The sequence below is a fragment of the Zonotrichia leucophrys genome, chromosome 27, assembly GCF_028769735.1.
Source record: "Zonotrichia leucophrys gambelii isolate GWCS_2022_RI chromosome 27, RI_Zleu_2.0, whole genome shotgun sequence".
Lineage (NCBI taxonomy): Eukaryota > Metazoa > Chordata > Aves > Passeriformes > Passerellidae > Zonotrichia > Zonotrichia leucophrys.
The window spans coordinates 3,359,202-3,386,690 of NC_088196.1; the positions used below are offsets into that span (position 1 = coordinate 3,359,202).

General features: G+C 52.2%; 3 protein-coding genes across 3 annotated transcripts in view; 1 reads left to right on the plus strand and 2 right to left on the minus strand.

Annotated features, from left to right (window-relative positions):
- Positions 1-3,078: 3,078 nt before the first annotated feature.
- Positions 3,079-9,061, minus strand: CNP (2',3'-cyclic nucleotide 3' phosphodiesterase). Its single transcript, XM_064733953.1, has 4 exons — positions 8,933-9,061; positions 6,387-7,056; positions 5,709-5,851; positions 3,079-5,214 (listed from the first exon to the last, which is right to left on the minus strand). Exons 1-4 carry the CDS (start codon positions 8,933-8,935, stop codon positions 4,762-4,764), a joined length of 1,269 nt encoding a protein of 422 aa, XP_064590023.1. The 5' UTR covers positions 8,936-9,061; the 3' UTR covers positions 3,079-4,761.
- Positions 9,062-9,182: 121 nt separating this feature from the next.
- Positions 9,183-20,516, minus strand: ODAD4 (outer dynein arm docking complex subunit 4). Its single transcript, XM_064733952.1, has 12 exons — positions 20,401-20,516; positions 19,753-19,884; positions 18,934-19,087; positions 16,271-16,332; positions 15,437-15,593; positions 13,973-14,197; positions 12,675-12,882; positions 11,128-11,214; positions 10,361-10,557; positions 10,108-10,208; positions 9,806-9,884; positions 9,183-9,486 (listed from the first exon to the last, which is right to left on the minus strand). Exons 1-12 carry the CDS (start codon positions 20,509-20,511, stop codon positions 9,398-9,400), a joined length of 1,602 nt encoding a protein of 533 aa, XP_064590022.1. The 5' UTR covers positions 20,512-20,516; the 3' UTR covers positions 9,183-9,397.
- Positions 20,517-22,070: 1,554 nt separating this feature from the next.
- Positions 22,071-27,489, plus strand: part of ACLY (ATP citrate lyase) — a 29,200-nt gene continuing 23,781 nt past the window's right edge. Inside the window, exon 1 of the mRNA XM_064733539.1 lies at positions 22,071-22,200. The gene's annotated coding sequence lies outside the window, so the exon portion shown is untranslated. The remainder of the gene's footprint in view (positions 22,201-27,489) is intronic.

The window sequence follows — 27,489 nt, forward strand, 5'->3', positions numbered from 1 at the left end:
CCAGGGGGTTGTGCTCAGTTTGGGGTGTTGGGGAGCAGAGGAGCTGTGCCTGGGGGTCCTGAGGGGCACAGGGGCTGTGCCTGGGGGTCCTGGGCTCACCCTGCCAGTGTGGGGCTGTTGGAGGCTGCATTTTGCTCAGAGGATGGGTGTTGTCCAGGCAGGGCTGTGCTGAGAGAAGCTCCCAGTGATTCTTTGCCTCCCCACAGCAGAACAAAGCCTGCAGGGAGCTCATTGCACCAGGTGGTCACTGGGAATGGCACCTCTTTGTCTTCCTCCCTCCCTGCAGCAGGACAGGGGCTGTGGGGTCCGTGGTGTCGTGGTCCTGCTGTGGTGTTTGGTCAGGATTCTTGACAATCTGCTTCAACAGAGGGAAAATTTAAGGGCTTAAATTTAGAATATTTTACAACTCGTTTGAAGCTCAGCTTTCTAAGTGAACCAGTGCTGAGTAATGCTTTCAAAACCTGACTCTCCCACGTTTGTTCAAGTCCTTCACACCCATGTGAGGGATGGACCCAAGCTGGGTCCTGAACTTTCCAGGCTCTGAAATGGTGAAAACGTGGGGAACTGAAATACTGGTCTATGCACACTGATGCTTCCTTCCCCAGCTTTCCTGGCACTGTAATCTGAGTTTACAAGAGTTTAGTGGCATTTTGGTTCCATGACATCTGGTCCTGTGTGTGTGTGTGTTGATGTCACTGTACAGTTTGGGCTGTTCTCAGTCTCCCATTGCTGAGCAGAGCCATGTTCTGTGTCTGTCAGTGAGTTTATTCTCATTTTCCCCTGCCCCAGGGAAGTGTGAGCAGCTTCCTTCCTTCTCTCCAAGCTGCCTGAGCCCATTCCTTGGAGCACAGGAGTGGAATGGCTCTGCTTCTGGGAGAGGAAATGTATACAGCAGCTATTTATAACCTGTACATGAATGCATGATTTAATGTAGTTAAATATTCATATGGTGAGTGCCAAGACTTTCTACAGCACGTTGTTACGTGAATCAAGGTGAAGGCAAATGCACAGAACCATGGTATGGATTGGGCTTGAAGGCTTTTAAAAGCTGCCAAGTCCAACCCCTGCCATGGGCAGGGACACCTTCCACTAGCCCAGAGTGCCCCATGCCCTGTGCAGTGCCTGTTCCCCCTGGCACAGAGCAGGGCTTGGTGGCACCTGGCACCTCAGGGCAGCAGCAGTGTCCAGTGGCACTGTGACCCCACCGTGTCCCAGCACGGCTTGGGGAGACAAAAATCTGCATTTTCCAAAAAATGGGCTCAGCTGTGCATTGCTTGGAGTGTTGCCTCCACACGTGGTGGTTCCAGGATGTTGTCCATGGGTTGTGCTTGGGTGTAGCTGCAGGGAAGCTGAGTGCCAGGGCTCCAGCTGCCCACACGTCCTGGTGCCACCAGCCCCAGGGATTTGCCACAATGAGCATCTTCAGGTGATGCTGCCCCAGAAGGACAGAGAGCACACAGAGGTGCAGGAGGTGGTGCTGGGGACACTTTGGTGTGACTCTCAGCCTGGCACCTCCTGCCAGGGCTGTCCAAGGGGGAATGGCTGGTGCTGTGGGAGCTGCTGCTCTCAGGAAAGGCCTGGAAAGAGCAGAGCTGCTGTGGCTGAGAGCCAGACCAGGCTGGGGGTGTTTTCCAGCAGCTGAGTGTGCAGTGGATGCTCTGAGCAGCTCGAGAGCTTCTCTGGGAAAGTTGTGAAGAGAAGTGTGTGAGTGTGGCTGTGGGCAGAGCTGGCATGTGAGGGCTCTGCTGCAGGGAGATCAGTACTTGTGTGGCTGTTGGGCTTTGCCTTGGATGTGGTTTTGTCTGGCCATGCTCAGAGAATCATGGAATAGTTTGGGTTGGAAAGCTGTGAAGTCCATTCAGGAGGTTCTGGGCACCCTCATTGCTCTGGCTGCACAGAAATGTACCTGATTCCTGATTTGCTTTTGATCCTGGGAGTGTTCAGTGAGCAGGATCCCCAGTGCTGCTGGCTGTTGTAAATGCAGAAATGCAAGTTGGAAAACGGGAGAAAGACAAATTGTTCAGGTACAAGAGTACTTTCCATGGAATAGAATGGCCCCTCCACTCTCTGTACCTGCTGAGACACAGAGTGGGCACTGCTGTGGTGTGTCAGAGATGGGGGCAGGTGCCAGTCCCTGTCCAGCCACACTGGCCCTGGGCCTGCAGCCCTCCAACAGCCCCAGGGCTGGGCCATGTGCTGCTTTGCCATTTCCAAATGACCTCCTCAGTTCCACTAATAACTCCAGATATTCTCTTATCTCTAATGGATGGTTTTCATCCTGTTTAAATTCGTGCCTTGTCCTTTCCCCTCCTCTTCCCTAGGGAACAGGACAACTGTGTGCTGCAGCCAGCCGTGTCCCTGGGCAGCTGTGGCAGGGCTGGGTGACAATAGCTGGTGGCTGTCCCTGCCCTTGGCTCTGTGGGGCCATTCTGGGTCCCTGCACAACTGTGGGAGCTGATGTGAAACTCTTTAGCCTTCCTGGCCCACTCCCAGCATCATGGATGGGGTTGTTCCTTCTTGGAGCAGTGCTGGGCATTTTCCCTCACCCAGATCTGAGCCTGAAGGGACAGCTCTGCTCTGTGCTGGAGCATCCCTGGGCACTGCCCAGCCCTGCTGCCACCCCAGCCCTGTCCCCAGTGTCCCCTCATGGCTCCTGTGAGCAGAGTGAGGCGTGAGGCAGCACCCCAGGGGCCAGGGAGCCCCCAGAGCCCCACAGTGCACGCGGGTCACGAGTGTGGAGCAGTCAGGACAAACGCAGGCGCCGATGCGGAGCCGCCCGGAGAGGAGCTCGTCCCTGCGCTGCCCTGTTTCTCTGAACTGGAATTCGGAATGTTTACCTCAGTGTACATAGCTCAACCTTTCCCTGGGAGGAAAGGGGAATTGCATGGAGCAATTGCTGTCCCATTGCTTTGCCAAACTCCTCGTCCTCTCCCAGCCGGGCTCCGCATCGGTACCAGCTGTCCCTCTTGGACCTTTCTAGGATGTGAATGGTAAAAAATGTGAATATTTGTTGTTTACTTCCTTAGCAGAACTCTTGATGCCGTGTTTGTATGGGAAATCAGCCTGAGCAGACCCATATGCAATCGGTTTTACTTTATTATAAACTGTATATGATGTACAAACTAATAAAAACTCAAACGACGACAATGTCACTGTTGTTCTTGAACAGGCAGATGAAGGAGAGATTCCAGCTGTGTATTCTGGTGCTGGAGTGATCTGGGCACTGGGGGTGTGGGCTCAGCCAGCCCCTGAGCAGGTGCTGGCAAATCCCTTGTAGAGCTTTGGTGGATCAAACCCTTGAGGTTCTGTCAGCTGCTGCCAAGTGTGGAAGGTTGGAGGGATTTCTCCATGAAGGGTCACAGGTGCTCTGGGTGGGTTTATAGCTCACTATTTTATGGTAGAACGAGAATTTATTCTTATCTTTTGCTTCTGATCAGCAGGAAGTATTTTGCTTACACAGCAAAGTGTTTGGTAGCAGAAAAGCACCAAAGCTCTCCCTGCTTTTGGCCTCAACAATCAGAGAGAAATGCTCCTTGCCCCAGCAACATTGGACTCAGGGTGAGCTGTGCCCAGGCCTCAAACACAGTCAGTATTTACAGGGTTAGTTGGGTTAATTCACTCTGCTGCTCCCCAGAGCAGAGCTCGAGCTGGGAGCGTCCCTGGGGCTGTTAGTGGAGCTTTGTGTTAAACAATGCCCAGGAGCCACGGCCCTGCTGGGCCAGGGCCTGCCAGAGCACAAACCCAGGTTTCAATAGAACACATTTAATGACACAAGTGCTGGGTCAGTAACTTCCAGCTGGGGTTTAGGTTCGAGCAGACGTGAGTTACAAGGTTACAGTGCCTCCACTTCCTACACTACGGGGTTACTCCAGCCTAACTCTTAACATTCAAGTGCATTAGAGGAAGGGAGTAAAATCTTGCATGAAGTCCAGTTGTGTACTTCAGACATGATTTTAGTTTCTTATCAAATAAGATGGAAAAGATGTTAGTTCATCTCTTCCACTCCCTGCCAAGGCAGGATTGTTCCCTACAGGACAGGGGATGGTGCTTGGTCCAGCCCAGGTGGAGGGAAATGGCTGGAGGAGCTGCTTTGCAGGAATTGGCTCCCTGTCCTGGTGTTTCACTTGATTTCCCCAAAGTTGGTGTCTTTAAGGCATCACCTGGCACAGTGCCCTCCTCCTGGCTGTCCCCAGAGCATCCCAGGAGCTGGGATGGAGCCCACTGGGGGCAGCTGTGATTAGGGCTGCCAGGACCCGCTGCCCTCAGCAAGGTCTGTCCTTAGGGCCAAACCCTTGGTAAGGACAGGACTCCTGACAGGAGTGACCCATGCCCGGGTCTCACTGGTTCTGACCCTGTGATCAGAATGGCCAGTGCCAGCCCCAGGGTGTGGGAGGGGAGGGACATCCTGCAGTTCCCTTGGCTCCAGACCAGCGACTGCCAGGCTTTGGTCAGTGCCAGCAGGTAAAGATCGAACGATTGTGGTTCAGAGGGAAGCAATAAAAGCCCCAGAGTTGATCTTTCTCCAAGGAAGAAAACAAGCAGGACACCCCAGCAGGTTCCCTCCAAAACTCACATTAAAATCCGTGACAGTTGCTTGTTTTCTTCCTTTTCTGAGGCCGATAACTCCCCAGAGGCTTCACGCTGGGGTGGGCAGGAGGGTTGACTTTAGTAAAGGTAGAAATTATTTCTCTTTACACTTTTAAGGTTACAGGAGTTACTTGCCTTTTAAAAACAAGCCGAGGAGCTGCCCTGCCCGTGCTCCTAGATGATGGTGCAGGAGCTGAAGGCAGCGCCCCGTTTGTTGGTGCTCTGCGTTGGCACCAGCTTTCCCTTCCCGTAGTACCCCGAGAATATCGCCCTCACATCAATCTTTTTCGACAGCACAAGCATCCACATCCCATTATCAAAATACAGCAGTTTCCCTCCTCCAATTTCCCCCACTTGCTCCCCTTTGTTCCCTGCCTTTTCCAGCTTGACAAACTCCAGCAGGTCGAGCCCGGTCTGGACGGCCTCGACGCCGTTGGCGCAGCCCAGGGTGATGTGGGCACGGCTGCCCCGGGGCAGGTTGTCCGTGGGCAGGATCTTGTCAGCATCCCCCGGCCACAGCAGCAGCTGCTGCTCGCTCAGCTCGATGCGAGCCCCGACAGTCTTTGTGGTGATGAACAGGGCAGAGATGGACAGGGTGAAGCCTTTGCCATAGGAAGCCTTCACAGCCTGCAGAGGGACACACACAGGGGACAGGGTTAGTGCCTCTGGTGGGGATGCACTGGGGCTGCTCCTGCTGTGGCATGGGCAAAACATCCAGAGCAAGGAGAAGGTCAGTGCCTGATGTGCCAGCTCTGTGGATCTGGAGCTGGTAACGTCTTTCCAATATCTAACCTGGCCTTATGTGCTCTGAAATAATCAATCTGAGGATCTAAATACCTCAATTCATCATCATTCAGCTCAAGCTGTCAGAGATGATGCTGGAAGTCATGTGTGATTGGGGAAAGTTGGAGTATTTTGTTTGGAAATAGGAAACAAAATCACCATGTCCACAGTTTGGAGTTTTCTCTGCACAGGCCATATGGATGTAGTTCCTGTCCCTATATTTGGCCTCTTGGGTGAGAGCAAAGCCCATCCCCAACCCTCTCCCAGGCTCATGGACAGCCCAAAGGGGAGGGAGGGGACAGGGGGGTGTGGGGAGGAGGTGGGACCCCAACACTCACTTCCTGCTGCGCGTATTCCTCGGCTCCAGCTGCTTTTCCAAACTCAGTGTATTTCGTGGTGCAGTGCAGGACCCCAGGTGGCCTCTTCACAAAGTAGCTGGTGAGATCTATTTTTATTTTGGGATCTTCGATAGCAGAAGGAACTGCAGATACAGGTGAACAAAGTCACTGTCACAAAGTGATGCCCCTGATGTCAACCCACCAGCCCTGGTCCCATCTCTGCCTTCACATCTCATCTCTGACTGCTGGGTGGGAAACCAAACCCCTCCCTCCTCCCAGGCTCACTGCAGATGGAGCCAGAGAACAGAAGCTCCTGTGCATCATCGTGGCTCATCTTAAACCTGATGAGATGTGAGAGTCCCCTAAGGGATGAGATGTTCAGTTCAGCCTTTCCCATTTCCCTCTCTTTGCCTTTTTCCCACCCAACCCCTTGGAACCAGGGGACACCCAGGATCCCATGTCCTGCTGCTGCCACCTGAGCTCAGTGCCCTGTGGGGCCAGACCTAAGCAGACTTGGGAAAGCTCTTTAATTTACTCAAAAAAGCAACTTTGTCAACTATGAAGACCAGGTTAGTAGCTTTAAAAAGCTTTTTTTGTTGGCACTGTTAGAAATTGACTTTAGAAGCTAATCAGACTCATCAAGAGGTAATAATGTTGTAAAAGAGGATCAATACATACAGTATTTACTCTCCTTTTTGAAGGCTTTGAGACTTCCAAGCTCATCCAAGAATGCCTGGCCAGCCTTCCTCAGGATCTCCGAACTTCTTTTGCTCAAAAACCACCCAAAATACATGGGCAGGAATTCCTTCTCTAAGCTTGGCTTCATCTTCTTCAGCTCTTCCACAGACAGTTTCCACTGGTTCTTGTCCTTGAGCTGGGGGCAATCCAAGCGCCAGGGGGTTTTGGGCTCGGCAAAGATGACTTTGTAGCGATACTTGTCAGCAATGTCAAAGAGCTGCTCCAGCCGCTCCCGCTCGTGGTGGGTGTCGTCCAAAACAATGACGCTGATCTCCCGTTTGCAATAGTCAACTAGATCCTCATCCACCTTGGAGTACTCTTCAGGAATGGAGCTCCTGATTAATGGTGTGATTTTATAGTGATCGACAGAGATGACCTTGCAGGCGTCTTTGTAGCGATCGTGGATGGCCTGGGCCAGGGTGGATTTCCCGCTGCCAGGCAGGCCCCGGAGGATGAAAAAGGTTTTGGATTCTTTCAGCGTGGAGATGGTGTCTTCATCGTCCAGGAATGGGAAATGCAAACTCTCAGGTCTCTCTTTCGCTGATTGAGTAGACATTTTTCTAAATATTTTAGGCAGGAAAGGGTGACTCTTCTTGGAGAAGCCTCTGTTCTGGAATGGAAGGAGAAAACACTTTGCAGGGCAGGAACTGCAGAGATAATGTGGCCCTGCTGGGACCTTTAGTGGAAAGGATGAGCACAGGGAGCTTCTCCCCCACACTGCCTCACTTGGGTGCCCTGCTCAGCTGACTCCTTCTCCCACAGCTGCTCTGGCTGGTTGTACAGCAGAAATCCACTGCATCTCACCCAAGGGCTGAAGGTTCAGCCCTGCTCCCCGCTCTGCAGCCCTGCCCCACTGGGAAGGGATTTTTCAGGCACCAGGAGCTGCCACAAAGCCCCAGCCCTCCTCGTGTGGCACATTCAGCCTGAGCTCTTGAACAAACACACCTGTGGCTGCCGGATGTGAGGGCAGTGACCCACGGAGGAGCGCAGGGGAACGGAAAGTCCCAGCAGGTTGAGAGCTGCCACACTCCCGTCCCTTCAGCTGAACCACAAACTCAATTCCCAGGCTGTTTCCTAGAGCAGCCCACAAGGATGCTGCTGTCTCTGTCTGAGCTGCACTGAGGATCAGCAGCTGAGCACCTCACAGGAGGGAATTTGGGCTTCCAGGAAAGCCAAACCCCTCCCAGCAGCTGCAAGGCAGAACTCGAAAGTGAAACCTCGAGTGCTGGAGGAAACGAAACACTGGCGGTTGGCAGCAGTGAGCGGGAGATGCCGCGGGGAGCTGGCACGGCTGCCCCTCCCCTCCTGCCAGCAGCTCCATTCCAGTTAGCAAAATCCCAGATTAATTCCCAGTAGGGCCTGGGAAAACAGGGGACTGAAAGGAAAGCAGGGGTTTCTTCAGCTGTGCGAGTCCTCAATAGCATCACCGAGGCAGACAGTGTTTGTTGGGTCAATAAATGAACTGCTTGAAGGCCAGCCCAGCCTGGGATGCACTGGACCGTGGGAGTGATGTCTTTGATGCAAAAATTGAGAAGTTTTACATAAAACATAACCACTCTGCCTGGGCCAGAAAAATGTGTTTCCAGTTCGCAGTTTTTAAAAACACTTTTCAGATGCTGATTTCCCCATCTCTTTATCCCAGAAGGTGCAGACGGGTTTTGGTTCCAAATGCCCAAATGGGAGCAGAAGCAGGACCCCACATTTCCCAGGGGCACTGCCTGCCCTGGGCTCAGCTGCAGCCTGAGGAACAGAGGAGCCCCTGAGAGCAGCGGGGACCTGCGGGCTCCCCGTGCTGCTTTCCCGTCGCACTCGGGGCTCAAAGTGCTCACAGCGGAGGGAGCCGTGAGTTACCTGGGGCGCAGCACAGGTGCCCCGCTTGCCCGGGGGTCGCAGGGCCGGGCTGTCCCCGCTCCGCACCGGGCTGTGCCCGCTCCGCACCGGGCCGTCCCGCGGGCGGGGACCGGGGCCGCTGTTCTGCCGCGGCAGCTGCCGAGGGGACTGAGGCGCTTTTCAGCCCCACGAACAAAGGAACAATCGCGGCCCCCCCGGGCCATTGTTCGCCGCCGGCTCGGGGACAACGGGCGCCTTCACGGGCCGGGCCGGGCGGACAAAGGCTCCGCAGAGCCCGGGGGAGCGGGGTCCCGCCGGACAATCTCCCATTGAGCCGCCCCCACAAAGCTGCCGCTTGTCTCCTGCTCCCCACCGTGGAGGGAGCCATCGCTGCCGGCTGCGAGCTGCCCGTGCCCCGGCAGCCCCCAGAGCGTCCCGGGACCCCCGAGAGGGACCCACGGGCCCCGGGGCCGTTCTCGGTGCCCGGCACCTCCGAGCGCCCTCAGGCTCAGCGCCCGCGTGTCGGCAACGCCGCCGGCGCTTCCGCCCTCCGGGGAATCGGAGCCTTTTCTGGGCGGAGCGGCAGCCCCGATCCCTATGCTAGCCCCGATGCTAATCCCGGTCCTAGTCCCGGTCCCAGTCCCCGTCCCGCTTACCATGGTGAGGGCAGCGGCTCCGGGGCGGCCGCCGGTGCGGAGCGGCGCGGCGGGGAAGCGGCTCTGGGGCGGGCGCGGCCGCCGCTCCTTTCATAGCCCCGGGACTCGCCCGCCCCCGAGGGCCGGACCGAGCCCTCCCCGGGGCAGCGGGGGGGCCCGGGGCTCAGCCCTGCCCCGCCCGGTGCCGGGGATGCTCCGGGACAGGCCCGGGATGCGGGCCGGGGGCCGGCAGCGCCCCGAGATCGGCGGCGGCTCGGACCGGCTCCTTCCCTGCCAGGGACACACCACTGCACTGCTGGGTACGACGCTTGCTCAATATTTATTTCAACTTCCCGCCTAGGCTCTACTATTTCCCACTGCTGTCCTTTATTTCCTTCTCTGTTTTCCCCCTTTAACCTTTTCTTCTGCTTATTTACTTCCCCCCCTTTAACCTTTCTTATTCTCTATATCGTTTCTGGCTTCCTCTTATGGCTGTTCATCTTGATTCCCTTCCTCCTCCTCCGCTTCCACATTCTCAGCGGTGGTTTTTATGCTTTCCCTGCTGAAAAGGCGATCTGGGAAGGGAAAAGGAAACTTAAGCCAAGTCCTAGAACACAGCGCCCTGCCAGAACCCTCCCCGAACCCCAGCAGGGCTGGGACAGGGCTGGGATGTCGGTGACACCGGGCCAGCCTGCAGGGGACACTCAGGGAACGCTGCTGTCTCTAAGATGGGCACGGCCGGACCTGGGAGTGCAGCTGAAGCAATCCCAGACTCCCACCAAGATTTTAATTCAATACTTGCAAGGAAATGGATGCTGTGGGAATTATGAGGTGCAGAACAGGAGAGTGGGGTTTTTTCTCATTTCTGGGTGAAGAGGCATGAATGACAAGTACCTTCATGTGAGGGAATCGACCCGTCTTTCTGGCCTTTGGTCAGCTCTGCAATGAAGCTTTTGCTCACATTATCCAAGGCCTGAAAGGGATGAAGTTCTTAATAAAAGCTCCAGAAATGCAGCTACATACCCAACATTGTCCTGTTTTCTTTTGCTATCATTACCAAATCCTTTTGCTATCATTACCAAATCCTTTCCCACTATAAGACTGCATTTCTGTGGCATTACTGGCTGGAATATCCCAGCTGGGATAACAGCTTCTCTCCCAGAGGCTGCCCAGAGCTCCTCCTCCATCTCCCTTACCGCAATGATGCCATTTTGAGCAGTTTCACTGGGCATAAGCCTTGCCTTCTCCAGAGCCCTTTCAAAATTCAGGATTGCAGACGGGTAATTTTTCAATTTCACTGGAACAGACAGGGATATCAGCTGGTTTAGCCCAGGAGCAGGAGAACAGCAAGAAGCAATCAAGCCAGTCTTGATCTGAGCAGCTGCTTTGGCTGTTAAATCTTAGAGATGTTTTCAGACCAGCTTTTCCACCCTGTGCCCACATCTTTACCTTGTGCCTGTGCCACCAGCACGGTGGCGTGGAGCTGCCACTCCACATCTCCCTCTTCATCTGCTGACTGCAGGGACTGCTCTCCATAATCCTGGGCTACTTCAGCATTGTCCAGCTCGAGGTAGCACCGCCCAATTTCATGGAACAGCCAGGCCTTCTCCAGGCTGGACTGGGCCAGTGGAATCTTCTCCTCCCAGCTTCAAGCAGAGTAAAACAGAGAAACCTTTACCAACCCTCACTGGGTACAGTTATAACTCAAACACTGATTTGATAGCAAAGGGCTCATGTCACACAGATCTTTTATGAAAAATCCTTTCCTTAGGGTTTTTCCTCCTGAGAAGCTGAGAGGCCTCAGGAGCAAAATGTAATCAATGGTTATCTGCTGCTGTGGAATGCAACAGGTGCATCTGTGATTGGTCTCATGTGGTTGTTTCTAATTAATGGCCAATCACAGTCTCTCTGTCCGAGCCACAAGCCTTTTTATGATTCCTTCTTTTTCTATTCTTAGCTAGCCTTCTGATTAAATCCTTTCTTCTATTCTTTCAGTATAGTTTTAATATAATATATATCATAAAATAATAAATCAGCCTTCTGAAACATGGAGTCAGATCCTCATCTCTTCCCTCATCCTAAGACCTCTGTGAACACTGTCACAGGCTCAGGTGTGAAAATTTCCCCAGGCCTGGCTGCAGTGAGAACACACAAGTGTAAAACCACGACCTGGGTCCCTCCAGCCCCTGATGCCTTTGCTGCAGGGCTGTACTCACGTGCTGATGGCCTGCTGGAACTTTCCAAGTCGGGCGTACACGTGGCCAATGTTGTCCAGGGCCCGGGACACAGAGTCTGTCAGAGAGCTGGGACAGGAAGACAAAGGGATTGTGGCACTGACATCCTCCTGTTCCTCACTCACTCTGCATTTCTTGGTGCTCCCCATGCCCTCAGAGAATTGTTAGGAAGTGAGAGGCCCAAGGCAGGCTGGAAGTCATGAAATCAAGGTTGATTTTTTATTTTATCTACAGCGCTGGCAGCTGACCCCATGAGACGCAGGGGAAATGGTTTAGCTGTGCCTTTGATTATTAATAATTTTTGTGCAAATCTGACAGCCCTCAGGAAAATCTTTCCACTTTTCATTGCCTCTGTTCTCCTTTGTGGGAACAACTCATGGATGATTTCTGTTTTTCAAAGCAAAGACACAAAAATGTGTCTGCAGGTCCCTGACACCAGCCCTGATCCTGTGCTTGAACCAAGCTTTGCTCCATGCTACAGGCAGCTCCTTCTGTAATAAAACCATTTAATGGCCTTTAATTTTTTTCTTAATTATCGTCATTCTCATCTTCAGAAGCAGTCAGATGCTTCTTTGCCTACCTTTACCTTAGAGCTGGAAAAGCCTGTGCGAGGAGCAGATAAATGCCATGGGAGTCATGGAACCACAGAGCGGTTTGGGTGGGAAGGGACCGTAAGGACTCAAATCCCCGACAAGGGGTAATTAACGCGAGTAATTAAGGAGTCATTAGCGGCACCTCCAGCTGCAGCCGCCAGAGGGTGCAGCCTGCCCGTCCTTCCCGGCACCTCGGGTTCAGCGAGGTCCCAAACCCAGCATCTCCTCCCCTCTCTCCTGATAATTCCTGCCTTTTCCTGGCCTGCTCGGGCAGTGCCACCACCAGCAGAGAGGCAGCCTTTCCCTAAAACAACATTCATCTCCAAAAGGATTTTTGAAAATGAGAAACAACCACTCAGTGATATTTTAAAAGCACAATGCACTTCTGCCAAATATAACTCCTAAATCACTTCAAGGCACCGTTGCATGATTTCTGCTATGTTTTGCAAATTCTTCCTACATCTAAGACTACATTTTGCTCCACTGTGGTTCAGCTGGAAGAGCTGTGGGATGTGTCTGGTGCAGACAGGTAAGTGCACCTGGAAGAGACCTTTATTTCAAGCCATGCTTAATGGTCTCAGTGAAAAGAAGTTTAAGACAAAATGTGGCAGAAAACTGCAGCAATTTCCACCCTGATCTTCCTGAGAAGAAAGTACCTGCTCAAGATTAAAGTGCTGAGGCTGGGACTTGTGTTTTTTGCTTTGCTACAGAAGAGGTTTTGACGTGCCCTGTGCTGTGGGTCCTTAAAAATCTGCTTCAGGTTCCTTATTTTGAAACAGTGAAGATAAAAATTCACCACACACCCTAATACTTGTGCAGAGCTGAATGTGTAACCTTGTTAAACCCCCCAGGTGAGGATTACTTTACCTAATGCTAAAACACCCCCACAGAGGTATTTCCCCCTTTCTCCACCCACCTGAACTTCCCAGAACTTACTGCTCCCTGGCACATTCCAGATCCATCTCATGGCTGTGCAAAGCTGCCTCCATCTGTCCCATTGCCAGCTGGGCATTTCCAATGTGGCTGTGGAGGTTCCCAATCAGTTCATACTTGTTGGGAACATCATCCTCTGACCAGGCTCGTATCTTTTTCAGCAGATGTTCAGCTTTCCTGCAGCTTTGCTCAGCAGAACCTCTGGCCAGCACTGGGGACAGGGAGCAGAGTTGGACACTGGGGTGTGACACAGAGACATTGAGCAGTTGTGAATTCCCCATCCCTGGAGGTGTCCCAGGCCAGGTTGGATGGGGCTTGGAGCAACCTGGGATAGTGGAAGGTGTCCCTGCCCATGGTAGAGGGAGTGGGGTGGGATAAACTTCAAGGTCCCTTCTGTCACCATCATATTTTCCAAAAAATCCTCTTTGCCCAGGGTTCTTCTCCTGGGAAGCTTAGAGGCCTCAGAGAAAAAGGAAACCAATATTATCTCATTTGCTTCTCCTGTGTTTTGGTGCTTTGGAATGTGATTTGGTGAGTGTTTATCCAACAGGTGGTTGTTTGATTGGTTTCATGTCAATTGTTTTAACTTAATGACCAATCATGGTCCAAGCTGTGTCGGACTCTGGAGAAAGAGTCACAAGATTCATTATCATTCTTTTTAGCCTTCTGTAAGTATCCTTCCTCTATTCTTTACTATAGTTTTAGTATAGCATTCTTTAATATAATATAATATAATAAAATAATAAATTAGCCTTCTAAGAACAGGGAGTCAGATTCATTCCCTCCTGCCACAGGGAAATACCACAACCTTCCAACCCAAACCATCTTGGGACTCTGGGATACTCAGGAATTGAGACCTCAGAGCTCAGGAATCGATCTCCCCAGAGCCAGGAACCTACTCAGCTCGATATCCTCCATCTCCTTGGCAATGGCCCTGGCAATGTCAGATGGTTTCTGTTTCTTGTCCTGTGCCCAGCTCTGCTGCAGGACCCTGTGCTCATAAATCAGCTTTCTGCTGCTGCCAGAAGTTCCAGAAGGTAGGAGATGCCACCCAAAACCAGGTCCATGACTTTGACCCCCCCTGACTTGTGAATTCCCCATCCCTAGAGGTCTTCCAGACCAGGCTGGATGGAGTTTGGAGCCACCTGGGATAGTGGAAGATGTCCCTGCCCATGGTAAGGGTGGTGGAACAGGATGAACTTCAAGGGGCCTTCCAACCCAAACCATCTTGGGACTCTGTGATACTCAGGAATTGAGACCTCAAAGCTCAGGAATCGACCTCCCCAGAGCCAGGAACCTACTCTGCTCGATATCCTCCATCTCCTTGGCGATGGCCCTGGCGATTTCGGCCGGTTTCAGTTTCCTCTCCCGCCCCCAGCCCAGCCGCAGGAGCTTGCGATCGTACTCGCGCGCGTACATCGGCTTCTGCTGCTGCCAGAAATCCCGCCGCTGGTTCAGGTAGGAGATGCCATCCAAAACCAGGTCCATGACTTTGGTCCCCTGCCTTGTGTTGCTCTGCATCAAGTCTGGGAATAAGATAAGGCAGAATTGAGGTGAGAATCAACAGACCTGAGCTGCAGCAGATTGGGGATGTTTTTCTGTTCTGACACAGACACTCCTGGACATGAAAGTGTCCTGTGCTCCTCAGAGCTGAGGTGATGGGGGAGCTAACAATAAACTCTGTGACATTCACATTTTCTGAAAAATCCCTTCACCCAGGATTTTTCTCCTGGGAAGGTGAGAAGCCTCAGAGAAAAAGGGAAACAATTCTTATCTCACTTTGTTTTGCTCCTTTGGAATGTGTTGGAGATTGTTTACCCACAGGTGATTGTTTGATTGGATTCTGCTGTGAGTTGTTTTCACTCATTGGCCCACTGGGGCCAAGCTGTGTTGAGACTCTGGAAAGAGTCATGAGTTTTCATTATTATATTTTTAGCATTGTATAAGTATCCTTTCTGTATTCTTTAGTGTAGCAGAATAGAATAGAATAGAATAGAATAGAATAGAATAGAATAGAATAATTATCTTTCCAGAATTGTACAAGTATCCTTTCTGTATTCTTTAGTATGATATGATATGATATGAAATGATTAATATAATAGCCTTCTGAGAACACAGAGTCAGATTCATCATTCTTTCCTTCATCAGGGCACCCCACAAACACAATAAAACTCTGCTGCCCCTGTGGTTCAGTGAGCTGAGTTGGTGTTCCAGCCTTGTCTCTGCTGCCTTCTCTGCTGATCAGAGCCAAGAAAGGGCCCAGTAAAGGGGGCCAGCTGTGCTGAGCACCTGCCCTCTGGGACAGAACATCTGTATGGCACATCTGTACTGACAGGGCACTTTGAACAGTGCTGTGGATCAGGCTGGCAGATGGAAAGTGAGAGGGCTTTTACCTGCCTGCAAACCAGACCGCCCACATGGGTAATTAGTGCTGGCAACACTGTAAAACCTGTGAGCAAAGCAACCTTAATCACTTCTCTATTTCTGGGTGAAAAGTTCCCTAGAAATGTGACAAAAGGAGCATCATCTTTGTGCCTTTTTCTAAAATAAGATACTTCTCCAATTCCTGCATTTTGACCTTAAAGCATTTATAACAAACTCACAGAGGAGTCACAGCCCCATGAGCAGACACCTGCCTGTGTCCCCACCACTGTGAGCTCTGGAATAGTTAACTAAGAGTCACAGGGATTTAAAAGAAGAAAAGAAATAAAGAAGAATAAAAAAGGGATGAAAGAAAAATAGAATGTGCTGAGAAGGAGAAACACCTTCATCCTTGAGCAACTTCTCCAGATATGCCTTGTCATCATAAAGCCGTCCCAGAAGCTGTTGCTCTGTTCTTGGACTCTTCTTCTTGGTGTGTTTTTGATCCTTTTGGTCCTTTGGTTTTTTTTGCTGTTTCTGGCTGTCTTTTTTGCTCTGCAGCTAGAGAAAAACAAAAAGAGCTGAGGGACATCAGTGGGGAACACTGGAATGAGCAGAATTCTGTTTACACTCCATATAAGATGACTTATTTTTTAAATAAAAGCAAAAAGCCAAAGTCTCATCAGATGCTTTGGCCATGAGCAACTGAAATTCTGCAGCCAATTGTGCTCCCTGAGGATCACAAGGGTGTTACAGAAAGGGTAAGAACTAGTTCTGGCTTTTCAGAGGAACAAGACACTACTGCAATGGAGCACCAAAAGTGAAGCAATAAAGAAAGTGTCCATTATCAAAACTGTGACCCTTAAACATTAGGCAAACCCAAAGTTAATATTGGAGCTCACTGTGCCCTCTTTGACCTCTGGACTGTTACTCATTAGATGGGTGGCTGGAAACACCCCCAGACATGGGGCTGGAGGAGAAATTCCAGATTTTGTTCTTGCATGGTGGCTCTTCTTGCCCTTCTGACTTCCCCTTTAAATTCTGGGTGAATTGAGCCAGACCTGCATTAGAAGCAGGTCACAAACCATGACAGGTCAGTGTTTTTAATGCTCCAGAGGCCCTTCAGCAGGCCCACTGCTCCCACAGCCACGTCCCTGCAGGGACTGTCCCTCCTCTGGTGCCCATTTCAGCACCACAACAACTCCAGAAGCTTCTCCAGCCAGAGCCCTGTGCTGTACCTCTGCCTGCCTGCTCACAAAGCACAGCTCCTCCTTGTTCTCCAGCTTCACTGTGGATGGATCTGCAAACACAGAGGAGTCTGGGTTAGTGCTGCACTCAGCCCTGCAGGGTCTGCTCTCTGTCCTGACCCCCAGGGCAGCTCTGACTCTGACCCTCACTCATGGAGAAAGTTTCCCAGACTTCAAGATAGACTGGAACCCACAAAAGTGTGAAATGGATTATAGAGAGCAGTGTAGGTGTGTCACTGGGTGAGAAATTTACCAAGTAAAAATTCTCACCGAGTATTTGTGAAATAAATACAAATTGAGTTGAGTAAATTTGTGAGTTGGGAGTAAAAAGCCCATAAATGTGCCAAGCACAAAACATTCAGTTACAACCACTTTTCTCACCCCTTCCCATGGGGTAGGGGGTGTTGGTGTGTTCTGGGAGCAGGGAATGCCACCAGCTCCTCTTGGGATTTTAATTCACACAGTTGCAATATTCCTACAGACAGGGTTTATCCTGCATGGAAACTGAAGGAGAAGGATGCAGCTGCTTCTGGGGGATCACAGCTGGAGCATGAAATGGAAGGAAAAGTGTTTTACAGGTTTGTGCACTGATTAGGGCAAAAGGCCCATTGTGTTTACCACCATCTGTCTGCACCCTGGGAAGGAAGAGTGAGGAGCAGCTCTTTGTTTGGTCTCAGGGAAGGACAGAGCTGCCAAGGCTGCTGCAGAATTCCCTTCAGCAGCCCCAGGGCCCAGAGCAGCAGCACAAACACAGGGGGGTCACAGGGGCAGGTGTCCCCACTGAGCCAGGGAGGCAGCTTGGGGATGTGCCCTGTTAATGTGTGTGCATTTCCCAACTGTTCAAACATCCACGTGTTTCCCTGCACCTCACTGCTATTGACTGATTTTAAGTATTTTTAGTTGTATTAGTTTAGTTATGTTTAGTTAAATACCAGTTTTCTGCTTTTTAAATTCATTTTTGTGCCTGCAGCCCAGAGGGTCCAAAGGTGATCAGAGCTCTTGGCTCAGGATATTGAGCTGGGAAGATTTCAGCTGGAGCTGTGATGATACCTGAGCATTGTGCTAAGCCCAGGAAGCAGCAGGAATGGAGGAAAGCAAGCCAGATCTGGAAACCTTCCCTGTTTTTTTTTAAACAACTATCCCATCTGAAAGTGCTGCAGGCTCTGGTGCCACTGTTTAACAGGGGGAGGGGCTGAAGTTTTGAAATTTTGGGAGAGGGAGGCCCTGGCCTAGCTGGGAATGTGTGTGGGGTGTGAGTGGGGTGTGCCAGAGCTGGGCAGGGACGGGCTCCAAGCCACCCCACAGGTTTGGCAGCCCCAGAGGAGCCCTCACACGTGTTGCACTCACGTGGCAGAGGAGGCAGCCCCAGGTGAGCGAGCTGTGTCTGTGCCCCACACTGGGACACGGCCTGTCCACGCCTGCTGCCAGGGCTGAGGGCAAAGCTAAGTGAAAAGGGATGAGTTTTCTGTTTGTTTTAAACCCCACGAGGTCCTTGGCCTTTTCTGTCTCTATGGGAGCTGATCTGAGCCAGGAATGGTGAAAGCAGAGCTCGTTACAAGAGTCAACAGTTTCACTGCTCTTTTGCAATGAAAATTGGAGGAGAGTCAGGATTTCAGGAGGCCAGCCTGAGGTGGCACGGCACATTGCACCCCAAGCTTTGAACAAAAGGGAGAAAGGTCTCAAAATGGATTCTGTCATTAGTGCTGCAGGTAGATCAGAGAATTGTGGAATCCCAGAATGGTTTGAATGAAATCACGGAATCCCAGAATGGTTTGAATAAAATCATGGAATCCCAGAATGGTTTGAATAAAATCATGGAATCCCAGAATGGTTTGAATAAAATCATGGAGTCCCAGAATGGTTTGAATGAAATCATGGAATCCCAGAATGGTTTGAATGAAATCATGGAATCCCAGAATGGTTTGAATAAAATCATGGAATCCCAGAATGGTTTGAATGAAATCATGGAGTCCCAGAATGGAAGGAAGAATCCCAGAATGGAAGGAACTTTAGTGCTCATGCAGTTCCATCCCCTGGAATTGCACCTCCCATGGGCAGGGACACCTTCCACTATCCCAGGTTGCTCCAAGCCTCATCCAGCCTGGCCTTGGACACTTCCAGGGGTGGGGCAGCCACAGCTGCTCTGGGCACCCTGTGCCAGGGCATCACCACCCTCACAGGGAAGAAATTCTTCCCAATATCCCATCCAGCCCTGCCCTCTGGCAGTGGGAATCCATTCCCCCTTGTCCTGGCACTCCAGGGTGTCTCCACCTCCCTTTTCAGCTCCCCTCATGGGCTGGGAGGTCACAGGCAGCTCATGGATTAGATGAGCTGCTCTGCTCTGTATTCTCTGGAAAGTTTCCATGATGATTTTGGAAACTGGAGTGTCAGGATTCACCTACAGAACTAAAGGGATCAGGCAGTGTGTATGAGCAACATTCAGAGAGAAAGAAAGAACAAAAGAAAAGAGCAGGGTTGGCTCTTTGTGGTGCCTCTGGATTTATCTGGCACAAAGAACAAGAACCCAGAAGCAGAGGGGCTCTGCTGGGGGGCTCTTGGGTCACTGGCAGAGCTGATTTGGCACCAATCAATCTGATTTGTGCCCTGAACAGCATTGTCCAGGCTCATGGGGGGCAGAAGGTGACACTCCTTACTCCCAATGCAGTTGATTATGGCCTCCTCAGCCTTGTGGATGCCCAGCAGGAACTTGTGCAGGTCGGGGCGGAGCCTTCGGCCTCGGTGGTAAAACACCAGTGCAAACTCAAAGTCCCCCATGGCATACAGGCTCTCTGCTTTCTGGTAAAGCCCCTAAAATGACATTTGGGGGAAGAAATTGATAAAATGAGGGAGAGTTTTGATGGATCTCAAGTAACTCCTGTGTGAGAGCCCAGGGCTGTAACAGCTTGCTGTCACTGACATATTTGATTGAAAATCCTTTCCTTAGGATTTTAACTCCTGAGAAGCTGAGAGGCCTCAGGAACAAAATGTAACCAATAATTATCTGCTGCTGTGGAATGCAACAGGTGCATCTGTGATTGGGCTCATGTGGTTGTTTTTAATTAATGGCCAATCACAGTCAGCTGGCTCTGACTCTCTGCTCAGTCACAAGATTTTATTATCATTCCTTCCTATTCCTTTCAAGCCTTCTGACAAAATAATTTATTTTATTCTTTTAGTATATAATTTTCTTTTAATATAACATATATCATAAAATAATAAATCAGCCTTCTGAAACATGGAGTCAAGGTTCTCTTCCCTTGTTGGGGTTGCCTGCAAATTCCACATTTGGTGAGCCCCAAGTGAGGAACATTGCACACATTAAACCCCACACCTGGAGGTGCCTGAGCACCCCAACAGCTCTGAGAGCAGCAGAAATCTCAGGAGGGTTTGGAGTTTCCTCACAGCTCTGCCTCAAACCCTGCAGGGTCTCACAGATCCTTGGGACCCCCTCTCCTACCCCTCCAGCTGGTTACCTCATAGAATGTTTCATCAATTTGGAGCGAGGCTTCAGCATCTTTCAGGGAGTTTTCTGTGTCCCCAAGTTTCAGAAAACACTTGGAGCGGGTGATGAGGCAGTGCTTGTCTGCTGCTCTCAGCTTCAGGGCCTGGAACCACAGACAGGGACATGTCACCTGTGCTGGACATGTCACCACACTCATGACAGTTGGAGTTTTGAAGTTTTTCTAAGCCTTCTGATGTTTACATTCTTGTAAGGAACTTTCTCACACGCTTTATGTAAATAAGTTATTGTTTTGCATTCTTTTATGGAGGAGGAGAAATTTGATGGGCTGTTGGTTTGTCCAGTGTCATTGGAGAGGTGGCACTGTCACCCTCCAATCTATAGATGTTGGAGTCAGAAATTAAAAGTTCTCTTTTTACCATCAAAAAGCTGCGTGTCCTATAGCGACAGATAAAACTACAAGGATTTTACTGAAGAGTCTGCTCTTGTTTTTCACAGCTGCTGCAGGCGCTGCCCTGTCCCTGAACTGCCCCATCTGGGTCACACGTCCCTCCGTGTCCCCTCCTTGTCCCGCTGCCTCTTTCCCCGCCTGAACGGAACCGAACCCGAGGCCCCTCCCGCCCGTGGGCATCCCGGTGCCCCCGGCCCACAGTGCCCTCACGTCATTGAAGCAGCCCAGAGCCTTTTCGTGCTGGCCGCGCCGGCTCAGGGCTAGCCCCTCGCTCATCAGGTTCCCGAAGGAGACGACGGGCAAGAGGTCCTCGTCCGCCATGGCTGCGCCGCGCCGCCGTTGCCAAGCAACGGTTACCGGGTAACGCTCATATCCGGTAATCTGCCCCCGCCCCGGAAGTGACGAACACGCACGCCCGGTGCCCACGTGCGGCGCCGGTGGCCCCGCTCCGTTCAGTGCCTCTGACCCGGCCCAGGCACCCGCGTTCCCGGAGCCCTGCGCGGCCGCTCCGTTCAGCCGCGGTGCCACGGAACACCGGGCAGAGCCGGTTCCTCTGCCCTGGCGGGCAATGGCCCGTGTGTCCCGCAGGGGCAACACGAGGGCAGCCAGCGCCTCCCTACAGCCGGTTATTCGCTACCGGTTTCGCCGCTGAGGGCGAAATCCTGGCCAAATAAATGAACGGCGAACACTGCTCGCTCCCTCCCATCAGCACTCCGGTTCTGACTTTATTTTGGCGCCGGTTCAGATTCTCGCTTGAAACACTTTGTTCCTGCCAAGTGACTCAGAGTAAGGGCGGGGGGAGGACGAGGGCGTCTGTCCCGCTCGGCACCGGGGACATTTAATGGCACCACGAGGCACTGCCCGGCTCCGCGCCCCGCTCGGCGCTGCCCGGGGCTTGGCCCCGGCCCAGCACCGCTGGCCGGCCGCCGCCGGGGCGGGAGGCGGGGTGGGGGTCACGCCAGGGTGGGGAGACATGCACTGCCGAGCTCCGGAGTGGGCGGCCGGCCTGACACACCCCGTCCCCGAGGAACCGGGCGGGCCATTTCAGGCAGATTAAGCGCTCCGTAGCTGTTTTACCGGGAGATTTTCCCCCACTGGATGTAAAACGCCGTCCCCAGCGGGGCGGGCAGTAACACTGTGTTCGTGAGGGGCTGCCGCAGGTCTGTGCCCATCCCGGTGACATTGCTACCACACCGGGACAGGGCTGCCCGTCCGCCGCGCCCGGTGCTCCCTCAGCTCCCCCTCAGCGCCCCGGTGCTCCCTCAGCTCCCCTTCAACGCCCGGTGCTCTCTCAGCGCCCCGGTGCTCCCTCAGCTCCCCTTCAACGCCCGGTGCTCCCTCAGCGCCCCGGTGCTCCCTCAGCTCCCCCTCAGCACCCGGGTGCTCCCTCAGCGCCCCCTCAACGCCATTCCTCAGCGTTAGTCACGGGCCGGGAGCCCCGGGGAAAAGCCATTTGGGATGGGGGTTCCCGGGAAGCGGGAGAACCGTGGCGGCTGCCCTCAGAAGCTGCGAGGAAACGGAGCAGCGCTCCCGGTGCTTCGGGAGGCACCGGTGACCCGGCTCTGGCAGTGCCGTCACTCCCCCGTGGGTACCACCGGGCACCGCCCGGCCCCGCAGCCACAGTCCCAGGGCTGGCGAAGGAGCCCCGTTCCCGCCGCCGGTACCGTTGGGTGGCGGGCCTGTTGACGTCATCGCCGCCAGTTACGTCAGCGGTGGCGGGTCCGGCGTGGGGGGTCACGGCCGCGGCCTCCGCCGAAGGCGGGGCGAGGGTGCCGGAACTACGACTCCCACAAGACCGCGCGGCCGCACCCCACGGGCGGCGGCCAATGGGTACTCGGCGAGCGCTCAGGCAACGCGCACGTCGTAGCGGCGGCGGCCAATGGGCGGCGGCGGCGGCCGTAGCCCGATGGGCCGGGGAGGCCGCGCTCCGCGAACAAAAGGCGGCGGCGGCGGCGCGAGCGGGGCCGGAGCGGCAGCGGAGCGGGGCGGGAGCGGCCGAGCGGGGCCCAGGTGAGTGCCGGGGCGGCTGCGGTGCCGGGCTCCGCCTGGCACGTGGCGCGGTCCCTCCGCCGGCGGCGCCCACGCGTCTGAGGAGGCGGGAGCCGCGCTGGTTCTGGCCGGCCGCTGTCCCCGTGGCTGGCGGTGCGGGCGGGCGGGCACCGGGAGCGGCCCGCAGGCTGAGGGGGCGCCGCGGGCTCGCTCCAGTGGCGGGTGTGCGGTGCTGGCCCTGACCTTGCGGGGTCTCCATCAGCCGTGCTGATGCCCCGCTCGGGGCGGCTCCGGGGCACGGCCGGTGTGCGGTGGTGACAGCGCGGAGATTATCACGGGCTGGGAAAGGGTTTGGCTTTGGCTAAAGCGCTTTCCTCTCCTGCCATGAGGAAAATCCCATCGGTGGCACTGTCACTTTCCAATCCACCGTCACTTTTGGAAATCTATAAATGTTGGAGTCAGAAATTAAAAGTACTCCTTTAGGAGCAGCCCCGCATGAGGATCGCGCTGTTCCCGTGCGGGCGGCGGTGTGTGCACAGCCCGTGTGTCGCTCCCTCTCCAGAACAGCCGGCTGTGTTCCAGCTGTCCTGTTTGCTGCTTGCAAACACCTCCTGTTTGTCTTGCTGCTTTCGAAATTCTCATCCTGCTCTGCGGGCTCTCCCTTCTCTCTCTGTTGAGCAGTTTGTTGTCTGCAGGCTGAAAGCTGAGCTGCACCCTGGCTATCCTGTTTGGAGGTGTCTGTACTTTCTGATCCCTGAGTGGTTTAGAGCTCAGAGTACCAGCTCTGGAAATGCTGGGGCTGTAGAGCCCCCAAATTCCCTGCTGGGTAGCTGCTCACGGCTGGGTGTATGAATTCCACCCTTCATAGTGCACTAATCACAGGGTTTGTTTGATGAGAGCCCCACCAGCCCCCTCTGACAGGGTTTGTGCAATGTGGTTTCCAGTGCTGCTACCCAAACCCCGTTGGGTGTCCTGCATGTGAGACTGTGCAGCTCTGCCCAGGTATCAGGGCTATTCCAGCACTGCCTGAGGTGGTTCCCAAACAAGGACAGCCACAGTTGTCCAGCCACAGTGGCCAGGGAGCCCTTTATTGCCATACACTGTGCAGGTGATTTAAGGAATAAGCTTGTTAAAGAGCCCTAAGGCTGCAGAATGAGATGCTCTTCAATGACAGGATTCCCAAATTCCCCCCCTGTGGCACCCACCAGGTTTCTGTTGGCCACATGTAACCAGTCCATGCTCCCTGCTCCTCCCTGGCTGCCGTGTTCCTCTCAGAGGTTCTGTGTGTGCAGGAGCCTCCCCCAGCGCTGGGCATGCAGCACCTGTTTGCATCACCCCACAGAGCGTTTCCCAACCCCAGCTGGGGGACCATGACCTCACGTTGGCTGCAGCTCTGAGCCCTCACCATCCTCTGATGAAACACACGGGTCTGCCAGGTGGGAGCTGATGTAACTTTTCACGCTGCCATGGGCTGAAAATACTGGCTTGGCTTGAACTGTGTTAATAAATTACCTGGAATGGAGGGGAGAGGCTGCTTTATGGCGTGGGTTTGTTGACACAGTTCTTGGGAGAGTGGGTGTCGAGCCTTGTGCAGAGGGAGTCCTTTCCTCCTGGCCTGAAGTGCTGTTCTGGTACAGCTGGAGCTCAGCACCCATCCAGATCTCAGAGAACTCCGTGTGTGAGCACAGATTGGTGAGGCTGAGTTACACCTCTTCTTCTGGTTAGAAGAAAAACAAACTAAATCAATGTCTGTGATGCTTTTTCTCCCCTCACAGAGCAGATTGTGTCACACTGAGCAGTGCCACATCACTGATCTCCTGGGAGTCAGGGAAACTTCCTGAGTTCTGTGTCAGGAATGCCTCCCTGTTTCTCCAGCTGTGTTTCCTTTGGATTTTTTGGGTGCACCCTTCAGCTGGTAGCAGCTATATCAGTTGTGTCACAGCAAGCACAACATCCAGCTCCAGGACTCTTGCCTGCCTTGCCACCATCCCGCTGATTTCTCTGTCAATACACTCAGTAAACTCTCCCCAAGCATCAACTTATTTGTATATATTTGACAGGTGATGTTTTGAGGGAATAAGTGCTGCTGAGCTCCTGAAAATGCGATCTAATCCATGTCTTTTACTTGCTAGCAAAGGCTGGAATTCAGTTCTTTTGGAATCAGTGGGTGTGAGTGATGAGAGAAAGGTCTCCAGGGTGTTGCAGAGAAGCTGTTGGTGTTGGACTAAATGAACACAAATCATTCATGGAAATCTGTGGCACTGGTCCTGCTCACATGAATCTGCCCTTGTGTGTGGTGGGTGCAAGGCCTGGGGCTTGAAATGCTGAAAAAATTTCAGATCGGTCTTGGCTAATGAATGCTGAACAGAGCAGTGGAAGAGAACGTTGTTATCCCACAGCTTGTGTTTTGGGCAGAGAAAAGGACATTTTTCCCTGAGTTTACCTTCAGAGGTGCAGCCTCTGCTCTCCCCAGCACTGCAGGTGCTAAACATGACTGAAAATAAGATTAATTCTGACAGATGAGAGTTTGAACCTGTCTCATTGCTGGGAAACTGGGGAGATTGAGTTGCTCTGTAGTGACATGAGCTGTGCCCTGTTCTGTTTGGTGTTAGCAGAACAGATGCAGTGAGTTAATGAACCTGCTCTGATGGAGCTGCACAAGCACACACAGCCAGCAATTGCTGATGCCCTATGGATTATTTTCCTGCTGATCTCTCTTAGCTTACCAGTTCAGCAGACTGAAGCATTTGCTTTGTGCTCTCTGTCCCAGGAGAAAGGCAGGGTTAGAACAGTGGAAAAACTGAGTGAGGGGGGTGATTAAAGACTTGCTAATATTTAGGAAATGTGAAACTCGGGCAGATAAGGTCAGAACAGCCTCATTCCTACTGTTCTGTTGCTATGACACAAGGATGTTATTATTCATCTACTGCTATTGTAAGAATTCTGTAGTTTCCTTTCTTTACCTCAGTAGTGTTACTGCAAAAATGAGGTGATGGAGTTGTGAGGAAAAGCAGGGGAACAGCAGAATGGAGCAACATAAAAAAGACCAGAAATGGTTCTTTCTGTGAGGAGAATGGCTCAAATTTAAGGAATCCCATGCATGTCACTTGTTCCCACTGAGGCTTTTTTATAGGACTACTCTTAATAAGACCTGAGGAACAGCCTGGCTCCAGCGTCCTGCAATTGCATTGTATTCATTGGCATAACCAGCATCAGCCTGAGTGGTTTAATTTGTAATTGTGGACTGAAATTCTGCAGAGCTGTTCAGGGGCTCTGTGGCACCCTGGAGAAATGACAAATACTAAGAAGTGCATATTTCTTAAAGAAATATGTTTGCCATTTTCTTTTACCCATCTGCTTGTGCTGCAGTGAGATGTGACACTGTTTCTCTGGGACAGGCCCTGAGCAAATTGTGGAATTGATGGATTTTGAAGCAGGAATATTGCAGCTCCCTCTCAGGCAGAACAAATGGTGGCTGCAGGTATTGTGGGAGCAGGTTTGCTCGCAGAAATAGCTCTGCTCAAATTCCAGTGGGAAGTTTTGGGCTCTGCAGTACAGATGAGGGGTGTGTGTGCAGTCAGGCTGGGCAGTGCTGTGGTGCCTGTGGGAATGTGTCTGTCTTTTGGGGTTTGGTGTCCTCTGGCTGCTCACAGGAGCTCCTCTCTTGTCAGGCCACCTTGGGGCTACCAAACTAACAGGGGCTGTTTCAGCAGGCACCTGGGACAAGATTTCCAGTGGCAGGATGGGGGTTGAGGCTGATGAAAGATGGGGTGCTGCAGGAGCGTTGCCCGATCCTGTTTTGAAATGGGATTCAATTGAAAGCTGTGCTGCAATCCCGTTCAGGTTTTACATCAGAGCTCTTTGAAAGTAGGCCTGCAGTTCTTTGTCTTTTGCTTTTGTTGATTTTTAACTCTTTAAATTGCATTTGAAAACTTTGCAGTGGCAAGGTTGGTCCTTGAGCACAGTTATCAGCTTTCAGTCATAGCACTTATTCAGCCTGACCTATTTGGTTTTGGAAGCTCAGGGAATGCAGCCTGCCTCCTACCATGGAGCAGGAGTTGGGATGGACCCACCTGCTCCTTTCTGCTCTAGGGAGAAAAGTTCTTTATTTCTAATTATGGCTAGTTAATCACTGCCTATTCTGTGTTTGCTTATAGGATGAATAGCCCAGCTGATTACTGATGGTTATTACCCAGAGGGCAGCACAAGAAATAACTGGAATTTATTAACTGTTTCTCTCTGTGGGTCTGCAGTGGGGTATGTGTTTTGTGAGGACAGGTAGTCTTAATGAGCAGTTCTAGTATTTGGCTGTCCAGGTGTTTAGATGGAATCTGAATTCCTCTTTTTTGTGTTGGTGCTTCTCTGCTTTGCAGCTCTCCCAGAATCCATCCCAAGGGTGCTTTTGCCTTGAGGGAAGAGAAAAGGAGGAAGAGAAAAGGGAAGGAAGGTATTTTCATAAAAAATACCTCCTAGTAGTCCTTTAGGTGAACTTTTAATAAATTGGGATACTAATGAGGGAATGAAGGATCTAGGTAAAATAAAAATGATAAGATACTGTACAAAACAACACTGGCAGTGCTTGGGGAACAGTGACATGACCCCAGTCACTCAAAATTCAGGAGGAGCTGCTGCTTGAGCCTCCCTGTCAGCAGTGTGACCCCCAGACACACCAGACCTGCTGGCTGGTCACAGCACTCAGTTCTGATGTGTGACACATCACACAGGGTCACTGGGATGAAGTATTCTTTTCAATAAGTGTTTATGGCAGCTAAAAATAAATGGATTTTTGACACCTTATCAAAAAGAGTAGTTGCACTCTTGAGGCCAGAAATCATTTGCTTGCATCAGTTTGGAATATGCTCGAAAAGAGAAGAAAATCATCCATAGGAAAGGGATTGAATTGAGGATTTTTCTTTATAAACTAACCCCAAAACCAAAATAAGCTGTTGAAACTTAATCTTTGTTGTTGTCTTGAGCATCTTGTTCTGTCAGATGTAAAGCTCTTTCCAAGAAATCTGGTTCTGAAACAAAAACCAGTGATGTAAACCTATTCTAGTTTTGGTAATCCTGGCAGTGTTTTGTTTTCCCTTTGGAAAAGGATGGGGATTGCTGACATGCCCACAGCCAGGCTTGGCTGGGAATATGGGGTGCCTTAGAGAAGTGAGTGGGAGGGAGGGATCCCTCCCTGGAAATGCAGCAGGAAAAGGGGTAGGTTAGGTGGGTTACACTGGGGCAATCCTGGGCTGCTGTGACATTGGGGAGAGCTGGATGGGAGGGGATGCTCCAAGCTGTGGCTTTGGGAAAGGCTTG

Bases quoted from the DNA above. Each gene is read 5' to 3' on its own strand.
- CNP (XM_064733953.1), bottom strand. The intron at 5,852-6,386 runs GTATGTATTGAT...CTGTATCTGCAG, and splicing joins CAAAAAGGAGAGTAAATACT to TTCCTTCTGCTATCGAAGAT. The intron at 5,215-5,708 runs GTGAGTGTTGGG...GTCCCTCTGCAG, and splicing joins AGGAATACGCGCAGCAGGAA to GCTGTGAAGGCTTCCTATGG.
- ODAD4 (XM_064733952.1), bottom strand. From the start codon at position 20,511: ATGGCGGACGAGGACCTCTTGCCCGTCGTCTCCTTCGGGAACCTGATG. The intron at 16,333-18,933 runs GTAAGGAGTGTC...CTGTGTTTGCAG, and splicing joins CATAATCAACTGCATTGGGA to ATCCATCCACAGTGAAGCTG. The intron at 11,215-12,674 runs GTAAGTTCTGGG...TTCCTGTCCCAG, and splicing joins CTGGAATGTGCCAGGGAGCA to CTCTCTGACAGACTCTGTGT.